The sequence below is a fragment of the Ambystoma mexicanum genome, chromosome 10 (genome assembly GCF_040938575.1).
Source record: "Ambystoma mexicanum isolate Mex_15411 chromosome 10, UKY_AmexF1_1, whole genome shotgun sequence".
NCBI classification, from domain to species: Eukaryota; Metazoa; Chordata; class Amphibia; order Caudata; family Ambystomatidae; genus Ambystoma; species Ambystoma mexicanum.
The window spans coordinates 1,279,082,491-1,279,100,192 of record NC_090932.1 but is presented as its reverse complement, the minus strand read 5'-3'; the positions used below and the strand labels follow the sequence as shown (position 1 = coordinate 1,279,100,192).

General features: G+C 46.2%; 1 protein-coding gene across 1 annotated transcript in view; it reads left to right on the top strand.

The window, feature by feature from the left end:
• THOC5 (THO complex subunit 5) overlaps positions 1-17,702 on the top strand; it is a 476,028-nt gene that overhangs the window by 38,100 nt on the left and 420,226 nt on the right. Inside the window, exon 3 of the mRNA XM_069619274.1 lies at positions 15,785-15,928. Coding sequence (XP_069475375.1) covers positions 15,785-15,928 — 144 coding nt within the window. The remainder of the gene's footprint in view (positions 1-15,784; positions 15,929-17,702) is intronic.

Sequence of the window (17,702 nt, the reverse complement as noted above, 5' to 3'; positions counted from 1 at the left end):
GGCGAGATGGTGGCATAGGGTCTTGTGGTCCACCAGATCGAAGGCAGCGGATAGGTCCAGAAGTAGTAGTGCAGGTTTGCCTGCATCTCTAAGGTCGTCCATCTGGTTTTTTCGGTACCATGTCGCGGCTGGAAGCCTGATTGCCGAAGACCAAGAAGGTGGTTGTCCTCAAGGAATTTTTGTACTTGCAGGTAGTCTGCTTTGTCCAAGATTTTTTGTAAAAAGGGGTCCATGGTAATGAGCCTGTAGTTCTCTTGGATCGATGGGTCTAGAGAGGGTTTTTTAAGGAACGGACGAACCCACGCTTCCTTGAGTCCAGCTGGGACATGGCCAGACTAGAACGAGGCGTTAATGAAGGCATTGATAAAGGGGGCAAGGGAGGGGGAACAATCCTTGATGACCTGTGCTGGGCAGGTGTCCCCTTTGCAATTGGAGGGTTTAATAGATCTAAGGAGGGCAGACACTTCTGATTCAGCCATAGCCTTAAATTCAAACATGGGGGATTGGCTCGAGTCGGTTGCTGGTGAGGGGGAACTATGGCTCTTGGCTATAACGTTAGTAGGTACCTTTTGGTGGGCAAGAATCTTGGAGTGCAGAGTGTCCAATTTATGAGCATGGCCGATTGAATTTTATTGCACCACGCCTCATCTTTAATGAGAGTGGGAGGAGGGGAGGCAGGGCTCTCCAGCTCTCTGAAGAGGGTGAAGATTACTTTGGTCCCCAATTTGGCGTTGGCTATCCTGGTGTTAAAGGATGAAGCCTTGGCCTTAATGATGGTGGTTTTATATTCTGTAGACCAGGCCTTAAATGCTGCTTTAGAGGTGTCCTTAGGGTTGTTCTTCCAGGCGGTGAGCGCAACCCTTTTTTTTTTTTGGATCGTAGCAGGAAGAGCTCCTGGGTGAACCAGGCGTTAGTGTGCTTCACTTTTTTGGCTTTTTTGAGTGCGAGTGGAGCCACTGTGTCGATGGCTTGGGTGATGATCCTTTTAAAGTCATTAGCAAGTACAACAGGGTCGCTGGAGAAGGGGGCGAGGGGGAGTAATGCAGGCACCAAGAGGTGTTGGGTGAGGCTCTCCTTAGTGAGCTGCCGGGAGCTTCTATAGAGTGCAGCAGGGAGAGGGGCAGTCGTCCTAGGAGGCCCTTTATAGGTGATGTCATATTTTATGCTATGGTGTGAATAGCATGGAATGGGTAAGATTTCTTTGAGATTAAGAGAGCAGTTGTGGTGGGAAACCCAGTCTAGCGTGCAGCCTTTAGAGTGGGTGGGGCTCGTGATGGCTTGGGAGAACCCAAATGTGGAGAGAGCTTTGTGTAGGGCAGTGGCGTGTGAGTCATTAGGGTCATTGAGCCTGAGGTTGAGATCCCCCAAAAGGATGACTTTAGATGAGCTTTTTTGGTTGTCTGATAGTGAGTGGATTAGGGCTTCCTGGAAGTCGGTGCTGAGTCCAGGAGGGCGTTCGACAGAAGGCAATGGTGCAGTTGGGTGAGAGCTTGAGTTTGAGCAGAAGGTAGTCCGAGCTCTGACCAAGGTCCCCTTGAAATCTCCTAATCGAGAGATTCTCCCTAGCGATGGCTTTTGATGTGAGGACACACAACCATGCACTGGCACAAGTGACAAACTTGTTAGACCATCTCACTATGTAAAATCCTTTCTTCTAATGGATTGTGTCCTTCCACGTATTCCTTATCTTTGATAATCATTTCCAGCTTGCTGGCCTCAGAAACATTTTTCAGTAGAGGGCGCTGCGTGTCGATTTCCTTGAGTCGATGTCCCTCGGAGGCCTCCGTATAGACGTCATCATAGGTATAAATAGTTGCGCGCAGCGTCCGTTGCTCAGTTCCGGTTGTCCGCGCTTCGTAAGCCTGAGAGACGTAAGGCTCGGTTCCTCAGTGAATCAAAAACTTTGAAAATTTTGTGAAGAAAATACATTGAATCTTCGATCCACAATGGCATCTTCGTCAGCTCCATCGACGCGACGACACGGCTTTAAAAAAATGTCGGGATTGTGGTAAAAAGATGTTGTTGACTGTTCCCCACAGGATCGGCTATGGTGCCTGGGCCCAGAGCACCCGTGTTCAAAGTGTGAAGAATGTCTTTCTATGACCGTGAAAGCCATGAGGGAGCGTAGGGAGAAGCTGGAGAAAGGTAAAACTGTTAAATCTGTTACACCCTCAAAATTGACCTCTGACAAGTCGAGACCGTCGTCTCCTCGTCGAAAAAAAGAAAGCATTCCGGTTCGACATCTAGAAGCAGATCACACCACTCATCCGCTTCGAGACACAATGAGAAGAGGCGCCATAGATCGCCCTCATCTTCCAGTTTCCCAGAAAAAGTTGCTTGCCCCACGAAGTACAGCTCCTCGGCTCAGTGGGAAGATTTTAATTTGAAAATGTTAGGGGTCTTCGAGAATGCAGCCTTGCCCCTCCTCTGAGATACCTAGAGGCGATACCCTGGGTAAAAAACCTGATAAACATAAAAGCCGTGAGTCGTCGACCTCAGCAAAACATACTCCTCGAGAGCGTCATGAACCCTCGAGTAGAGGAAAAGCCTCTTCGATGCATAAGGCTTCGACCTTACCTCTGAAGTCTAAATTTGCGTCATCAATAACTTCGTCGAAGGAGAAATTAACGGCACCTCGTGCCCCTTTGATGCCTTGGGAGCGGATGGCGTCGGAGTTTCCTTCGAGAACGTCCAGACCGGCGTCGACCTCATCGGCGACATCGAAGAAAGTCCTAAATCCTCGACGACATAAATACCAATCTCGAGTACATCGACACCTTTCACGATTACGTCGAGACCTATGACGTCTACCTTAACGATTTCGAGTCTTTCTCGGCCAGTGATGACTAATATAGCTCCATCATCACTTGAGATGGGCTTCACACCCCTTCCACAATCTGATTATTTCAGGGCTTTATCTTCCATATATGAAGAAGGGCAAGACTCGGATGCAGAAGGGCCTTTTGGTCTTCAATCTACAAGATCTCCTCTGCCAGATGAATTTGTACCAGAAGAGGTCAGGCTAAATGATCTACAAGAGTCCTTACATGAGGCCAGTGGTATTGATACCTCTCCTGAGGTAGACTTTATTCAACCGGAGCCTGGTGATCATGCTGAAGGAAGTGATAGATTACTTATGAACAAGGTAATGGAATATATGGGGTGGACGAGACCCACACCCTTTTTTGACCAAGATGACCGAACGGACGTTTTAGATAAGGGACCTCAAGAAGACCCTATAATTCCCTTCCATACAGCATTGTAGAAAGATGTAGCCACAAATTGGGAGACTCCAGAAGTAATTCCTGCAGTCAGTAAGAAACTCTGCTAAATATAGGACATCAACTTCAGATCCTCCTTATTTATCTAAGCACCCAGGTGCTATAGAACTGGTACCTGTAGCGGAGAGGAACAAGGGTTGGTACTCCCCATATTTCCTAATTCTGAAAACGGACGGAGGAATGAGGCCCATCTTGGACTTACGAGAATTGAACAAATTCCTCAGGAAAGATAATTTCAAGATCGTAACCCTTTCTCAGATCCTTCAGGGCCTCCAACTTCAGGATTGGTTGGTATCTCTGGACCTTCAGGATGCTTACTTTCATGTGCCAATCCATCTCAAGCACAGAAAGTACCTGAGGTTTGCCATTGGCAGCTCTCGCTATCAATTTCGATTTCTGCCATTTGGGCTAACCTCCGCCCGAGGGTTTTCACCAAGCTAATGGCGGTTGTGGCAGTCTCAGGAGGGAAGGGATTCATATCTACCCCTACCTGGACGACTGGTTGATCAGAGCAGTGTCCCGGGAACAAGCTCGAGTTCATCTGGACTATGTTTGCCACTTCCTCCACAAGCTGGGCTTCTCACTCAACATCAAGAAGTCCCACATGATACCATCACAGAAACTCCAATGTATTTGAGCAGTCCTGAACACATCCCTGGGAAAATCCTCACCACCAGAGGTGAGGGCTCAAGATATTATACAGATGGTGACCAGATTTCAAAATGCCCAGTATCTACCAGCATTCGACTTTTTGAGGTTGCTCGGCCTCATGGCATCCTGCATTTTTCTAGTGCCAGAGGCCCGCCTGAGAATGAGGTCTCTCCAGTGGGCTCTAAGGACCCAATGGTCACAATTCTCAGGAAAGATGTTGGATCTCTTACAAATCCCGAACAGTCGCACGGGACCTTCAGTGGTTGGCCTGTCGGGAGAACATCTTCAAAGGAGAACCGTTTTGGCAATCATGGCCGGAAATCACTGTAGTGACGGACGCCTCACTTACAGGGTGGGGAGCTCATGCCAACGATTTGACCATCAGCGGTCGTTGGTCTCCGTTGGAGTCCAAACTACACATCAACCTATTGGAGCTGAGAGCAATCGGGCTAGCACTGAAAGTTTTCCTGCCATCTGTACAGGGGAAAAATGTTCTGATAATGACGGACAACACAGTGGCCATGCACTACCTCAACAAAAGAGGAGGCGTAGGGTCACTGCCACTGTGCAGAGAGGCAATGCAGCTCTGGTTCTGGCCAATTCGAGACGGAATCTCTCTATCGGCAGTCCACCTAGCCGGAGAGAAGAACACGGCGGCGGACGCTCTGAGCAGGCAGACCAGTCTCCCACGAGTGGGAACTAGCTCAGGAAGTCCTTCAAGAGATCTTCGCCCTTTGGGGAACCCCTCAGGTGGATCTGTTTGCTACAAGTCTCAACAAGAAATGCAAACAGTACTGCTCCAGGTAATTTCCCCAGAGAGGAGCTCTACGAGATGCATTTGTGGTGGACTGGGAGTTTCCACTTCTTTATGCATTTCCTCCAGTCCCCGTCATTCCTCACGTAATAAGGAGGCTAAGAAGATTCCGGAAAACCATGACCCTAATTGCCCCGGACTAGGCCAGGAGGACATGGTACCCAGACCTTCTAGACATGTCCATCTGTCCTCCGATTCGTCTTCCACATAGAGGATCTTCTCTCGCAAGAGGAGAGTCTAGTTCTCCATCCGGATATCAGAACTAGTCTCAACCTTCACGCATGGCTTCTGAAAGGTTGAGATACAAAGATTGAGACCTCCCGGATGACGTAATGGAGGTGTTGCTTGTGGCCAGAAGACCAGCAACCAAATCACTATACCGCTGCCGTTGGAACAAATTCTGAAGCTGGTGTAGAGGTAAGAATATTGACCCTTTTTCATGCAGCACACCGATGGTATTATCTTTCCTATTAAACCTAGCAAATTCAGGTCTACAAGTCGGCACAATTAAGGGTTATCTCGCTGCGCTATCAATTTTCAAACACATGGCTGAGGAACCCTCCTATTTCAAGATGCCTTTAGTCATTTAATTTATGAAAGGATTGACTAATGTTGTCATGATGCCCGCTCCCGGGGAGCCGGTTCAAGCCCTGCGTCCCCGAAAGCGGACATCCAGTCCCCAAGGAAGGACCCAGCAACCCCATATAGGGGCCCTTTGGACAATGTCCTGGCGCCTATGGCGCCAGGCTCATAAAAGACATCAGTCCTGGCGCCATAGGCGCCAGGCTCATTATGGAAGTGCTTGGGTGCACTTACCTGATGCAGACCATGCTGCAGGATCCCGGCCTCCTTGAGGCCTGAAAGGAACTACTTTACCTGTGGGACTAATTTACCATCCGGGCGTGGCCGGGGAAGGATACATACCTGATTGGAGGAAGGATACATACCTGGAACTTCTTCCAAGGCTATTTAAACCCCACCCGAACAGCCACACGTGCTTCGCGTTGTTCTGCATCTAGCAGCTGGACGCTCACCGTGTCTGCTCCTGCATCCTGACTTCTGCCACGCCTGCCAGCATCCTGGATCACCTGCAAAGGAAGAGAAGAAGAGAACAGAAGAAGGAAAAGTCCTTACCCGCTAAAACCGCATCCCGGAGACATCTCGCCGACAATCCTGAAAAGGAAGACTTTTATTTAAAAGCTCATTGCGTCGATCGCTGCAGCGCCGCATTCCACTCACCTTTACAGGGCGCCTCCATGTTCAGCAGCGATCATCTGGATTCGCAGTCACGCCCCAGCGCCTAGGGAGAAAAAGATCAGAACAAAAGGTGAGAGAGAGAAGGGAATAAGGAAAGCTAAATCTCCATGTTAAGACTTACCTGTTGATTCATTCCCTCTTCATTTCGGGTCCGCGCCGCATCCTGGCATTTCCGGACCCCGGCCCCTAAGGGGAAAAGAGACATCAGCTTTAATGAGCGAATGAAAAGACATTACCAAAAAAACGCTCATTAAAGACTTACCTGATTTCTACAAGGATTTCACCTCACCTCTCCTCTCGGGTCGGTGCCTGTTCCCCGGCATTACATACCCCGGCCCCTATGGGGAAAAAGACACTAGCATTAGTACATTCATGCATGGACACAAGGGGAACCTCTTATCAAAAAACTTACCTGGAAGCCAAGCAAGTTTGGTTCTCACCAATCCGAAAATCCAGTGAAGTAACTGGATACCAACGCGCCCCTGCATCAGAAGCAGGATGGAGAGCTCGTCCTTCCAGACGCTAAGGTGAGACGCTACGAGGAATCACAGAATGGTTTCGAGGAGGGTGAGAGGGGAAAGTGGGAGGCTGATTGCATTACCCCGCAGACAGTTAATCCCCTATTTTTCGCCTACAGAAGGATACTTCTGCGAGCCAGACGAGCCAGATTTGGGGGCCCGGTCTAGTCCGTCTTCCGAACCCTGCGCATCACCTTAGAAGAGGTCACAGCAGCGCGAACCAGGCCAGCGCCTCCGTGGAAGTCATGTGAGCGTTACAAATGTCTACCCACCAACTCCTTTTCAAGTTCCCCTGTGGGACTTAAATCTAGTTCTAAAATTTCTAATGGGCACTCCTTTTGAACCCCTCCATTCCTGCCCATTAAGATTTCTCACTCTCAAAACAGTTTTCCTAGTGGCTATAACTTCTGCCAGGAGAGTGAGCGAACCACAAGCTTTATGTTGCAAATCTCCACATACTCTATTCCACAAGGATAAGGTAGTCCTTCAAGTGAAGCCTTATTTCCTCCCAAAGGTTGTGTCAGAATTTCATATTACGCAAAAAATAACATTACCTTCATTCTATCCTCCCCCCTCATCCTGGGAAAGAGGAGGAAATACTGCACAGACTTGATCCAAAGCGTGCTTTGAGTTTCTACATCAACAGACTTGCAAGACTTGGGCAAGCAGGCCATTTGTCTGTGGGGTATGCAGGACATAAACTAGGTCTAGCCATCACTAAACAAACCATCTCAAGGTGGATAATTTTAACTAGCCTAGAATGCTATAAATTGGCTGGAAAAGATCCCCCTCAACACCTAAGGGCTCATTCAACCAGGGGTATCGCACCTTCGTCAGCTCTCCAGAGGGGAGTTCCAATAAAAGACATCTGTGCAGCTGCCACATGGTCGTCTGCACATACCTTTACCAAATTCTATAGTCTAAACTCCTCCACTAGCCAAGAAACTAAATCTGGGAAAGCAGTATTTAATCCGTACTAAATTCTACTCCCGCCTCCTGTACAAATTACTGCTTTGGGAGTCTATCAAAGATAAGGAATACGTGGGAGGACACAATCCAATTGAAGAACAAGTTACTTACCAACTGTAATGTTCTTTCGACTGGATGTTCCTCCCACGTATTCCTCATCGCCCCTCCCATCCCCCCCCCCCCCCCCCCCGCAGTAAAACTTCCCTTGCAGTTGCAGCCTATGCTCCCTCAAGGGTACTAACCATCTCATACTGTACAAACATTGCACTTCAAAACGGAACTGAGCAACGGACGCAGTGTGCAACTATTTATACCTAGGATGACGTTGACGCTGATACAGAGGCCCCCGAGGGACATCGACTCGAGGGACATCGAAGCGCAGCACCCTCTACTGAATTTTTTTCCCGAAGCCAGCGATCTGGAAATTAATATCAAAGCTGAGGAATACGTGGGAGGAACATCCAGTCGAAAGAACGTTGCAGTTGGTAAGTAACTTGTTCGTCTCCATCCTTTCCTCTGCCTCACCCAAATCCTTTACTTCCTTCTCAGTTCCAAGTTCTGTCTGTCTTGCTCTCATTCCGCTGCCTTCTGGTCTCGTTTGATCCGCTGCCCTCTTGTCTTGCTCTCATGCACCCTTTTTTTTCCCTAGGGTGATTAGAACCTCCTTCATAGGTATTAGGGAGAATGCTGGCGGCAGCTGTAATTTAATTTTGACTTCACCAAGGGGGCAAACCAGTTTTACTGCACTGGTAGCCTGATGTATCTTTTTATTTATGGTATTTATCAAGTGCAAACCTTATCAAATAGATGATACACAGAGTGCTTTTAGGTAGTTGTTAGGGTACCAATGTATTGCTTTAATATTTGCTTTGGCATTTAGTATTTCAGGGCTCTCCCATTTTAGTGTTTTAGGGCTGCCTTGGTTCAGAGCAACCACATGATAAGCCTAAAATAGCCCTTCTGATCATGTGGGCGCTTTGAAGTTAAGTGGCAGTCTCTAGTATTGGCTATAAGTGGTTTAGCCCGGTCTAAAACCATGGGCCTCTCCCTCTCACTTCCTTTCCTCTCACTTCAGAATGGTTGGCTACTTGACTCTTTCCTCCCTGTCCCCCTCCCCCCACCCCCCATGTTAGTTACTGCTGGGCTTGCTTTTGTCAGCCCTCAAGGCATGGTTATTTAAGGGTTGCACCTCCCACTGCTCCCTTGTTGCTGGATCTTGGAAGAAGCGGACTGCTGTCCTGCTGGAGGGGGGATTCCCACTAACTTCTAGCATTTTGTGAATGTTTAGGTCCTGATCTAGGTATTCTGGCTGTCACCTGGGCACATCCCCGTTGGGGTTTTCTGCTCTTGAAAGTCTAGGAAACCTCCTGCTAACTCCACTTCAGTGCAGGGTCGGGCCTTCCGCGCTGGAACAAATTCCAGGGTATTTTACAACTGCTGCCTGCCTTTTTCATCTAGGGTCTCTTGCGTTGCTGCGGGTAGCTGCTGTTACCTGGAAGCGTACAGGGACAGAACTACACCAGCTCATCTGCTCCTTGGGTCGTGCTGCGTCAACACTACCTCATCTTCATCATGGGACCATCTTCTGTGGTTGTGGCATTCCCTTTTTGTCCACAGAGTCATTGGAATCTGTCTTCATGGGATCCTTTGTCTTCTGAGTTTTTCTTACTGGTGTTTTCACGTCTGACTTGTGGGTCTGCATCTGAAGCTGATTTTGTGTAACTGTGTTTCCCTGAAGTATCTTGCACTGGTAATTCTTTTGTAGAAAGTATCCAGTTTCTTTTTTGTTTTGTTCTTTTTGTGGCCTGGGGCTGTATGAGAATTTCCCTCCTCTAGCACTGTTTATAATTGTAATGTGTGCATTTGCGTTATTCAATTATCGTGGAGTATCGTTGTCGGCAAGTAGGGGCCTTTATGAATATCTTTCAAGTCAAGTCAAACAAGTTTATTCGGATTATGAAAAATCCATTAAACGATAAAAAAAAAAAAAAACCTGTGTGGTTAAATGTCTGTGTATTTACCAAGGTACTGGCGGTGGTAGCGGCTTACCTATGCAGGGAGACAATCCCAGTGTACCCTTACCTGGACGACTGGCTCATTACAGGGGAGTTCCCCCCGCCCCCCTAATTTGCAGACTAAACATCCAAAGAACAATCGACCTCCAATTCCAATTGGGCTTCTCAATCAATGAGAAACAATCAAGCCTGGTGCCAAGCGCCTCAAAACTGTTCCTAGGAGCTGTCCTAAATATCCAAGAGGGGCTGGCCTTTGCATCAGAGGAAAGAATTCGAAATTTGTTGCTGCAAATTCCTCAATATCTGGCTGGTCGCCAAATAAGGGTGCGCAATGCTATGCGTTTGCTAGGCATGATGGCGTCTTGCATTTACCTGGTTCCCCTCGCGCGCCTGCAACCCATGCAGGAATGGTTGGCGAAATGCTGGTTCAGAGTCTTCGCTGGTGGACAAGAGAGAATCTTACGAAGGGGAAACCCTTCTACGATCCAGAGATACAGGCCGTCGTCACAACGGACGCCTCCCTGGCAGGGTGGGGAGCTCACTACTTTCACCACACAGCTCAGGGTCTCTTGTCTCACACAGTGGCTCAGAACCACATCAATCTGCTAGAACTTCTGGCAGTCTTCACAGCGCTTCAGACATTCGAACCCCTCCTATCCAACCAGTCAGTGCAGATCCTAACCGACAGCACGACTGAAATGTTTTACTTAAACAAACAGGGGGGCACTCGTTCTCAAAATCTGTCCAAGCTTGCCCAGAAAATTTGTAAATGGGCACTCAACCGGAAGATTTACCCGTCATCCCAACATGTTCTGGGGGAACTCAACTCGCTAGCAGACGCTCTGAGCAGAGATCCCTTCCCAGAGTAACACGAGTGGCGACTACACAAAGAGGAGACCTTCTCTCAGTGTGGTTTCTCCACTATAGACCTACTAGCCACAATCGAAAACAGACAATGCCCAAACTTCCCATCCAGGTTCCCCCAGCCAGGCTCCAAGGGGAATGCCCTATGGATAAATTGGTCAGGGATATTTGCCTACGCTTTTCTACCAACCCCTCTGTCTGATGAGGAAAGTGGTGAACAAGATCAACACGGAACCGATGACTCTCATCCTGGTTGCGAGACAACCATGGTATCCACACCTGCGCAAACTGGCGGTGTGCGACCCCATCAAACTCCCGTACCCCATCAAACTCCCGTGCCAGTACAACCTACTCTCCCAGCACGAGGGGCTAACAGTGCATCCTCAGCCCTTCTTGATGAACTTGGCAGCATGGCTCCTGAAGTCATAAAGTTTGGACATCTCAATTTACCGCAGAGATGTATGGATATATTGAAAGAGTAAAAAAAAAAACGAACACGAGGCACTGTTACTATGATAAATTGTAGCGATTCGTAATTTGGTGCCAGAATAAACAAATCAGCCCCGTTGATTGTACTCCTTCTAATGTTGTAACCTATAAGCTCCACTTAGTGGATGCAGGGTTAGTGTTTAACTCACTAAAAGTACACCCGGCAGCTTTGTCAGCCTACACCACTTCCCATAACAAGGTGTTATGGTGGAAAGTGCCAGTCGTCAAAGCATTTATGGAAGGGGTAAAGAGACAACACCCTCCACTTTCGAACCCACCGCCAGGTTGGGACCTTAATGTGGTACTTGCTAAGCTCATGGGACCACCCTTTGAGCCCATGCACAAGTCTAGTCTCAAACACCTGACTTATAAAACTACCTTCTTAGTAGCCATCTACCTGCACAGGAGAACATGCAAGAACCATCATAAATGACTCCCTTTCCTTGGGAATTTTCCCCGACGCTTTTAAAACAGTTCATGTCAAACCTCTTATAAAAAAACCTTCCCTCGACCCTCTCGAACCCAAAAACTACCACCCCATCTCAAACACCAGGTTCCTTGCCAAACTCATTGACCGAACCACCTACTCCCAACTAAATGCCTTTGTCGAAGCCAACAATCTCCTAGACCCCGCTCAATCGGGCTTCAGAGCCCAACACAGAACCAAAACCACCCTAACCTCAATCTGGGATGACCTTAAAAACGCAGCAGATTCTGCGGGATGCGCCCCATTAATCCTTCTTGACCTACCTGCCGCCTTCGACACAATCAACCACTCAATCCTCCTTGACTGCCTCCACTCCCTAGGAATTTGTGGAACCGCTCTCAAATGGATAGCATCCTTCCTCAATGATAGGAAACCAATAACCCTACTCTCCATCTATTCCTCCCAAGCCCGACCAGTCGACACTGGAGTTCCAAAAGGAGCATGCCTATCAGCCGTCCTGTTTAACCTCTACATGGCACCCTCCCACAAATAATTTGTTCGCACGACATCCTGTGCTACAACTATGCCGAAGACACTCAACTAATTCAAACTCCCAAACTCACAACCCAACTGCCGACCTGACCTCGCTTCCTGCCTCCTCTACATAGACCTCTGGATGACCACAAACCACCTTTTGCTAAATTCCTCCAAAACCGAAATCATGGTATGTGGCAACACCAAACTTCTTCCACGCCCAATACCCTGGCCATCTGCCATGGGCACCTCACAGACCCCCTCTAATTCAGTAAAAAACCTTGGATGCACCCTAGACTCAGACCTAACCCTCTCGCGCCAAAGTCCTGCCACTACCACCTTAAAACTCTTAGGCGCATTTTTCCATACCTCTCCTTTCCCAACAGACTCTCTGCGGTGCAATCAATTGTTATATCAAGACTAGACTATGCAAACCCCCGCTACCTCAGAGTCCACACATACCAACTGACTAAACTACAAAGAGCACAAAACGCTGCAGCCAAACTGCTACTAGCGCTTGGCCCAAGAGACCACATCTCCCCAGCCCTCAAAACTCTGCACTGGCTTCAGGTTGCCCGAAGGGTGACCTTCAAAACCTTATGCATTTCTCACCGAGCAGTGCATAAAACCGGACCTCAATATCTGCAAGACAAACTGAAACCCTATCACCCTGCACGTACTCTTAAGATCAAGCTCAGCCGGCCTCCTAGTCGTACCAAAAACAAACTCAGTCAAGTTAGGTGGATCATCATTCTCAGCCTTGGGCCCCCTCGCTGTGGAACGCACTCCCACCCCACATCCGACTCACCGAGGACCACATGTCTTTCTGCAAATTACTGAAAACATGACTCTTCCCCTAAAACCAACCCCTAACTCAAACTGGATAACTGCAACTCAATATCATTAGCCCAAACTGCTAGATCATAAATAACAGTCCAGCATCTTGATCCGAGCGAATATCGAAAAATAATAACCTCCAAGGTAAACTAAAAAGGACAAACAAAATAAGTAGTAAGGATCAAAGCAGTGAAGTGGATAAAACGAATAAGTTGCATGAGAGCAGTAAAGTGGTTGAAATTAATGAAATAGATGAAGAAATGTAATGGACAAGAGAAACAAAATGGACGAGAGGAATAAAGTGAACAACAGCAATCGAAAACTAATAACCTCTAATATAAACTAAAAAGAACAAACAGAATAGAATGAGTAAAATGGATCAAAGCAGTGACATGAACAAAAAGATTAAATTGTATGAAAGCAGTAAAGTGGTTGAAATTAATGAAATGGATGAAATAAATGTAAGGACGAGTGGAACAAAATGGACGAGAGAAAAAAATGGACAGATCCAAAAGATAAATGCATGATACGAATGAGTGCACAGAGTGCACGGAATAGGTAGAGTGCATGGAACGGATAGATGGCATGGAATGTTAGAGGTATTAGTTCGATAGTATAAATGGAAGTAATATAATGGACGATTCAAGTGCATGAGACGGTGTAGTGCATGGGACAGATGGAGTGCATAGGACGGATCGAATGCATACAGCAATTGACATAGGTTGATCCGATAATGCAGGATTAATGGATGAAGTGAGTAGAACAGACGAAATCACTGGAGCGGTCGAGGTGTGTGGATCGGAAGAATGTCGGTGGAGTGGATGAGAGCATAGAATGAATGAGAGCGTGGAGCGGATGTAAGGTCTGGTGTGTATGTAGGGTGTTGAGCAGATGTAGGGTGTTGAGCAGATGTAGGGTGTATAGGAGATGTAGGGTGTATAGTGTGTGGAGCCAACGTGTGATGTGTGTGGAGCGGGGCGGAGTGCATGGAACGCTTGGAGTGTGCCTGATCTCAAGCACCATATCGCATCTCCAGGCTTACTCTCTTCTTTACAACACCACTCAACTAGAACACAGCGATACTATGACACCATTCGGTATAGCTGTTCTCATACCATCACCTACCTCATACTCCCCATCATCCTAACTAAACACTGCTGGTTACACACCCTCCAGCCTAGGCGTTCTCCTCAGGCCTAACACAGCCAGAATTGGTCTGGATAACAACCTGCCAGAACGAACACATACTCTTGATCTCCTAACCAACACACCTACCGCTAAGAAGCAGCTATCACATGAATACCACACCTGCTGCACACATATCCGGTGCTCACATGCACCCTACGTGTGTCTTTCTCTCTTTCTCCCTTTCTTTCTCTCTGTCTCTCTCTGTCTCTCTCTTTCTCTCTCTTTCTCTTTCTCTTTCGACTTGAATTTCGGTTCCTGAGGGCGTTCAACCTACCAGCGCCTTGAGACCATACCAATGGTACTTAAGGCGCTATATAAATGCAAAGTAACATAACATGTGCTTAGTAAGATGTATCTGGACTCCAATACATGAACAGTGGTTTGTGTCTTTAGCACACTGTGTTGTGCGTGCACTGGGGACTTTCTATTTTATTATTTTTTCTTGCCCCCTCCCACATCCCTGTCACTATGTGTACAGTTTTCTTTTACTGTCTTGTTCCCTCACCATCCCTGCCACTATATATGTTGTGTTCCTATCTATAATAGTAGACCCACATTAAATTATTGGGGTAAGGCGATCCCTCAAAAACTTTACTGTTGTATATATATACTGGGTATTTTTAAAACTAAATATTTTGCGCCTAAGTACTTATTTGAACTAAGGGGTGTAACATAAATGTATACCTTTTTCCTGCTCTCTTTCGCTTTGTCCCGGGCTCTCTTGCTTGTTCTCGCTTTGTCCCAGTCTCTCTTGCTTGTTCTCGCTTTGTCCCGGTCTCTCTTGCTTGTTCTCTCTTGCTTGGTCCTGTGCTCAGCAAGTGCCACATAATCTAATTACCAATGTGAGTCCTCACATAAAATGCTCTAATCTTGGGTGCCAGATCTTCTTGCATGGATTCCCTCTGTAAGAGGGAGGAGATATCGCCCAGAGTCACTGTGAGCTTGTATTATTGAACACCTATTTACCACGAAACCGGATAGCTAAACCAAAGTATACTTCCCCAAGATTGACAGTGCCCAAAGATATTCCATCTAAATTCTCCTTTCTGTTTAATTTTATTATCTGTATTGTTAGCTTGAAAAGAACAAGTTTGCCTGAAGAGAAAAATAGCTTTCCACTTTTATCCTTTTATCACCTGCAACGCCACCTCTTTTTTCGATCCCATCTGCACAATGTTCATGAATACCAGCGGCCGCCTTATAATTTCTTTTGCCATGATCGGAGTTAAAGTTCTCTCTCTCTCAACAGCTTACCTTTAGCTACCAACCAGTACTTCTAACCACTTGGAAAAAGTCCTTAGTATTATAAACCACGAACGCTGTAGAACTATCCTAGATACCTGGACCTAAATGGACATCAAGTAGATTCTCATTATTGTTCATATCTTTCTACGGAGTACCCCTCTTTTCTTGCAGTCAGTCTTCAGTATCAAACAGCATAGAACCACATAGTGACACCATTCTTTTGACACCAGTCTACTACAATACCCACCTCTTCTTCCAGTGTCTGCCATAACCTTCAGCCCTCGAGAAGAGCCTTGTGTAAGAATCGTGCCCCCTTTTCCACCAATCTTCACACTGGATGATGCTGCAGACTATTGCGAACACGAATGGACAGTGTACAAATATAACCACAGTTCTGTTTTTGCTATATCGCTTTCAAAATACCCTTTTTCAAATGCTGGTTTTTCTATATTGCTTTTTACCGTTCAATGTAATTGTTATGCAGCATTTATGTTTAAGTTGCTCAGCTAATAAAATAAGTACAAGGAAAAATGAGGACGAGGGCAAGAATCCCTGTTCATTGAAAGCTCATACTGGGTTATGGTAGAGGACATTGCATTGCGTGTTGTCAGATTGTAACCTGCATGTCACTTGCAGGTAGGAGAGGATGCTATTTACTTGCAGATCTTTGAAATATCTCTTTTGTCTCTTTAAAGGAGGGCCGCTATTACAGTGAAGAAGCAGAGGTGGATCTCCGGGACCCCACAAAGGACTACAACCTTTACAAGGAAACTTGCCAGGACCTTCAGCGGCTAATGGCTGAAATTCAAGAACTGAAGAGCAGAGGCAGTAAAGATGTTGTAAGGAGTGACAACAATGTGTGCAAAGGCCTGTAAGGCACAGAGGAATAATGAAAGAAATGAGAGACTTAGAGAAATTGCCAACGGTTCTAGTGCTAGTCATGGTCTATGTGGCAGACTGAAATGTTTAAAAAGGGCACTGTAAGATGGAGACTTCAAAGTAGTAAAAGCGCAGTGAAACAATCCAAGGAATTGTAGGGTGAGAGTTGCTCTGCCAGTAACAGTTTGCTGGTGTGTATGAGAACCTACCCAAGGTTGTTAGTTCGCATAGAACTTTGATAGCATTTTTAACTGGTAATTGGATCAGAGAGAATTTAGTTTTTTTAACTTTTATTTATTGGCTGAAGTTTACAGCCCACACATTCAGGTAAGTTTTACATTGCATATTCAGAAACATTTCTCGTTCTACGTTGGTAGATAGTACAATTAGGCATAGATTCACAATACAGGTTTCAATGTTTACAGCGTGAATTGGTTTGGCGTTTCATTCATGTCCGATGTAGGTGATCCTGGATTGCTTTCGGCTTGATTGAGAAGGTAGGTGTGAAATGCAGTCCATACATTTTTTGGTCGAGCATGTGTAGATAGGGAGTTTATATATCCCTCCACACATGTTTCAGTCCAAGTAAGTGCATTTAGCCACATTGCAAAAGTTGGAGGAGAGGGACGTTTGCAGCACTGAAGGATACATTTCTTTGCCACCATACAGCTTGCATTAAAAAAGGTATACATTTTCCTTATACTGGAATTTCCCCATAACACAAACACAACGGTCGGGTCTGCCCTAACAGTGGTACCCACAATTTCAGAGAGTGCCTGCACGATCTTACTCCAAAAGTCGTGGAGTTTGCTGCATGTCCAAAACATGTGTATGGTCGGCCGCCTCGGAATGGCACCTTGGGCACGTGTGTATCGAGTGTTGGTTGAGCTTATTGAGTCTCTGGGGAGTGTAGTATAATCTATTCAGGAGTTTGTACTGCATGCATCAGAGAGAATTTATGATTGGTTGCTGTGACACTGGACAATGCTGCAAAATGGCGTTTGGTTTAGGTATAGCTAAAGCATGGGTCTGTAGAGCTGGGTAAGTTTGTTGTATGTGGTTTTGCTATAGAAGGCTCTTTACGATTTCATGAAAAACCTGCTGACTATTGCTTAGTAGTTCTATGCAGGGTATATTGGAAGGTAGTAGTAGTAGTAGGTATTGAGTGCAAGTAGTTACCAGAAAAAAGCAGTTTCAAGGTGCTGTACAAAATACATATAGTCAAAAGACAACAAATAATAGTAACAAATACAAGATGATACATAAAACAGCTAAATAAAAAATCGAATCCGGCGCTTTCATTACGGTGCATAAAAGGAATACAAGTGCTGTTTGCTGTTTTAATAGATTATTGAAAGCCTGAGCACACTTTCTGATGCAATTTATTCCAATATTGATAACCCCCAGGAGTCTTTTTGCACGTAGTAGGTCTTGCGAGCTAGATCTAAGCTAGCATGTCAGAATATATTGCTGAGCCATGTGTGATACTCGACTGAGACCCCATTCTTGATTTTCCAAAATAGTCTAAAGATTCAGTCCAAAGCCACACTAGTTACTTGCTATAGTGAGAAATATGGTCTGATTTTTCTTGGAGCATATATTCTCACAGCATGGTTTTGTACAGCTTAAAGTTTTTATAGTGTTTTTCTTTTGATACCTAGATACATTGAGGTAATAATGTAATTTAGAAAATACTGCATGTATTTTCTTAAGTTGACCCTTATCTAATAGGTA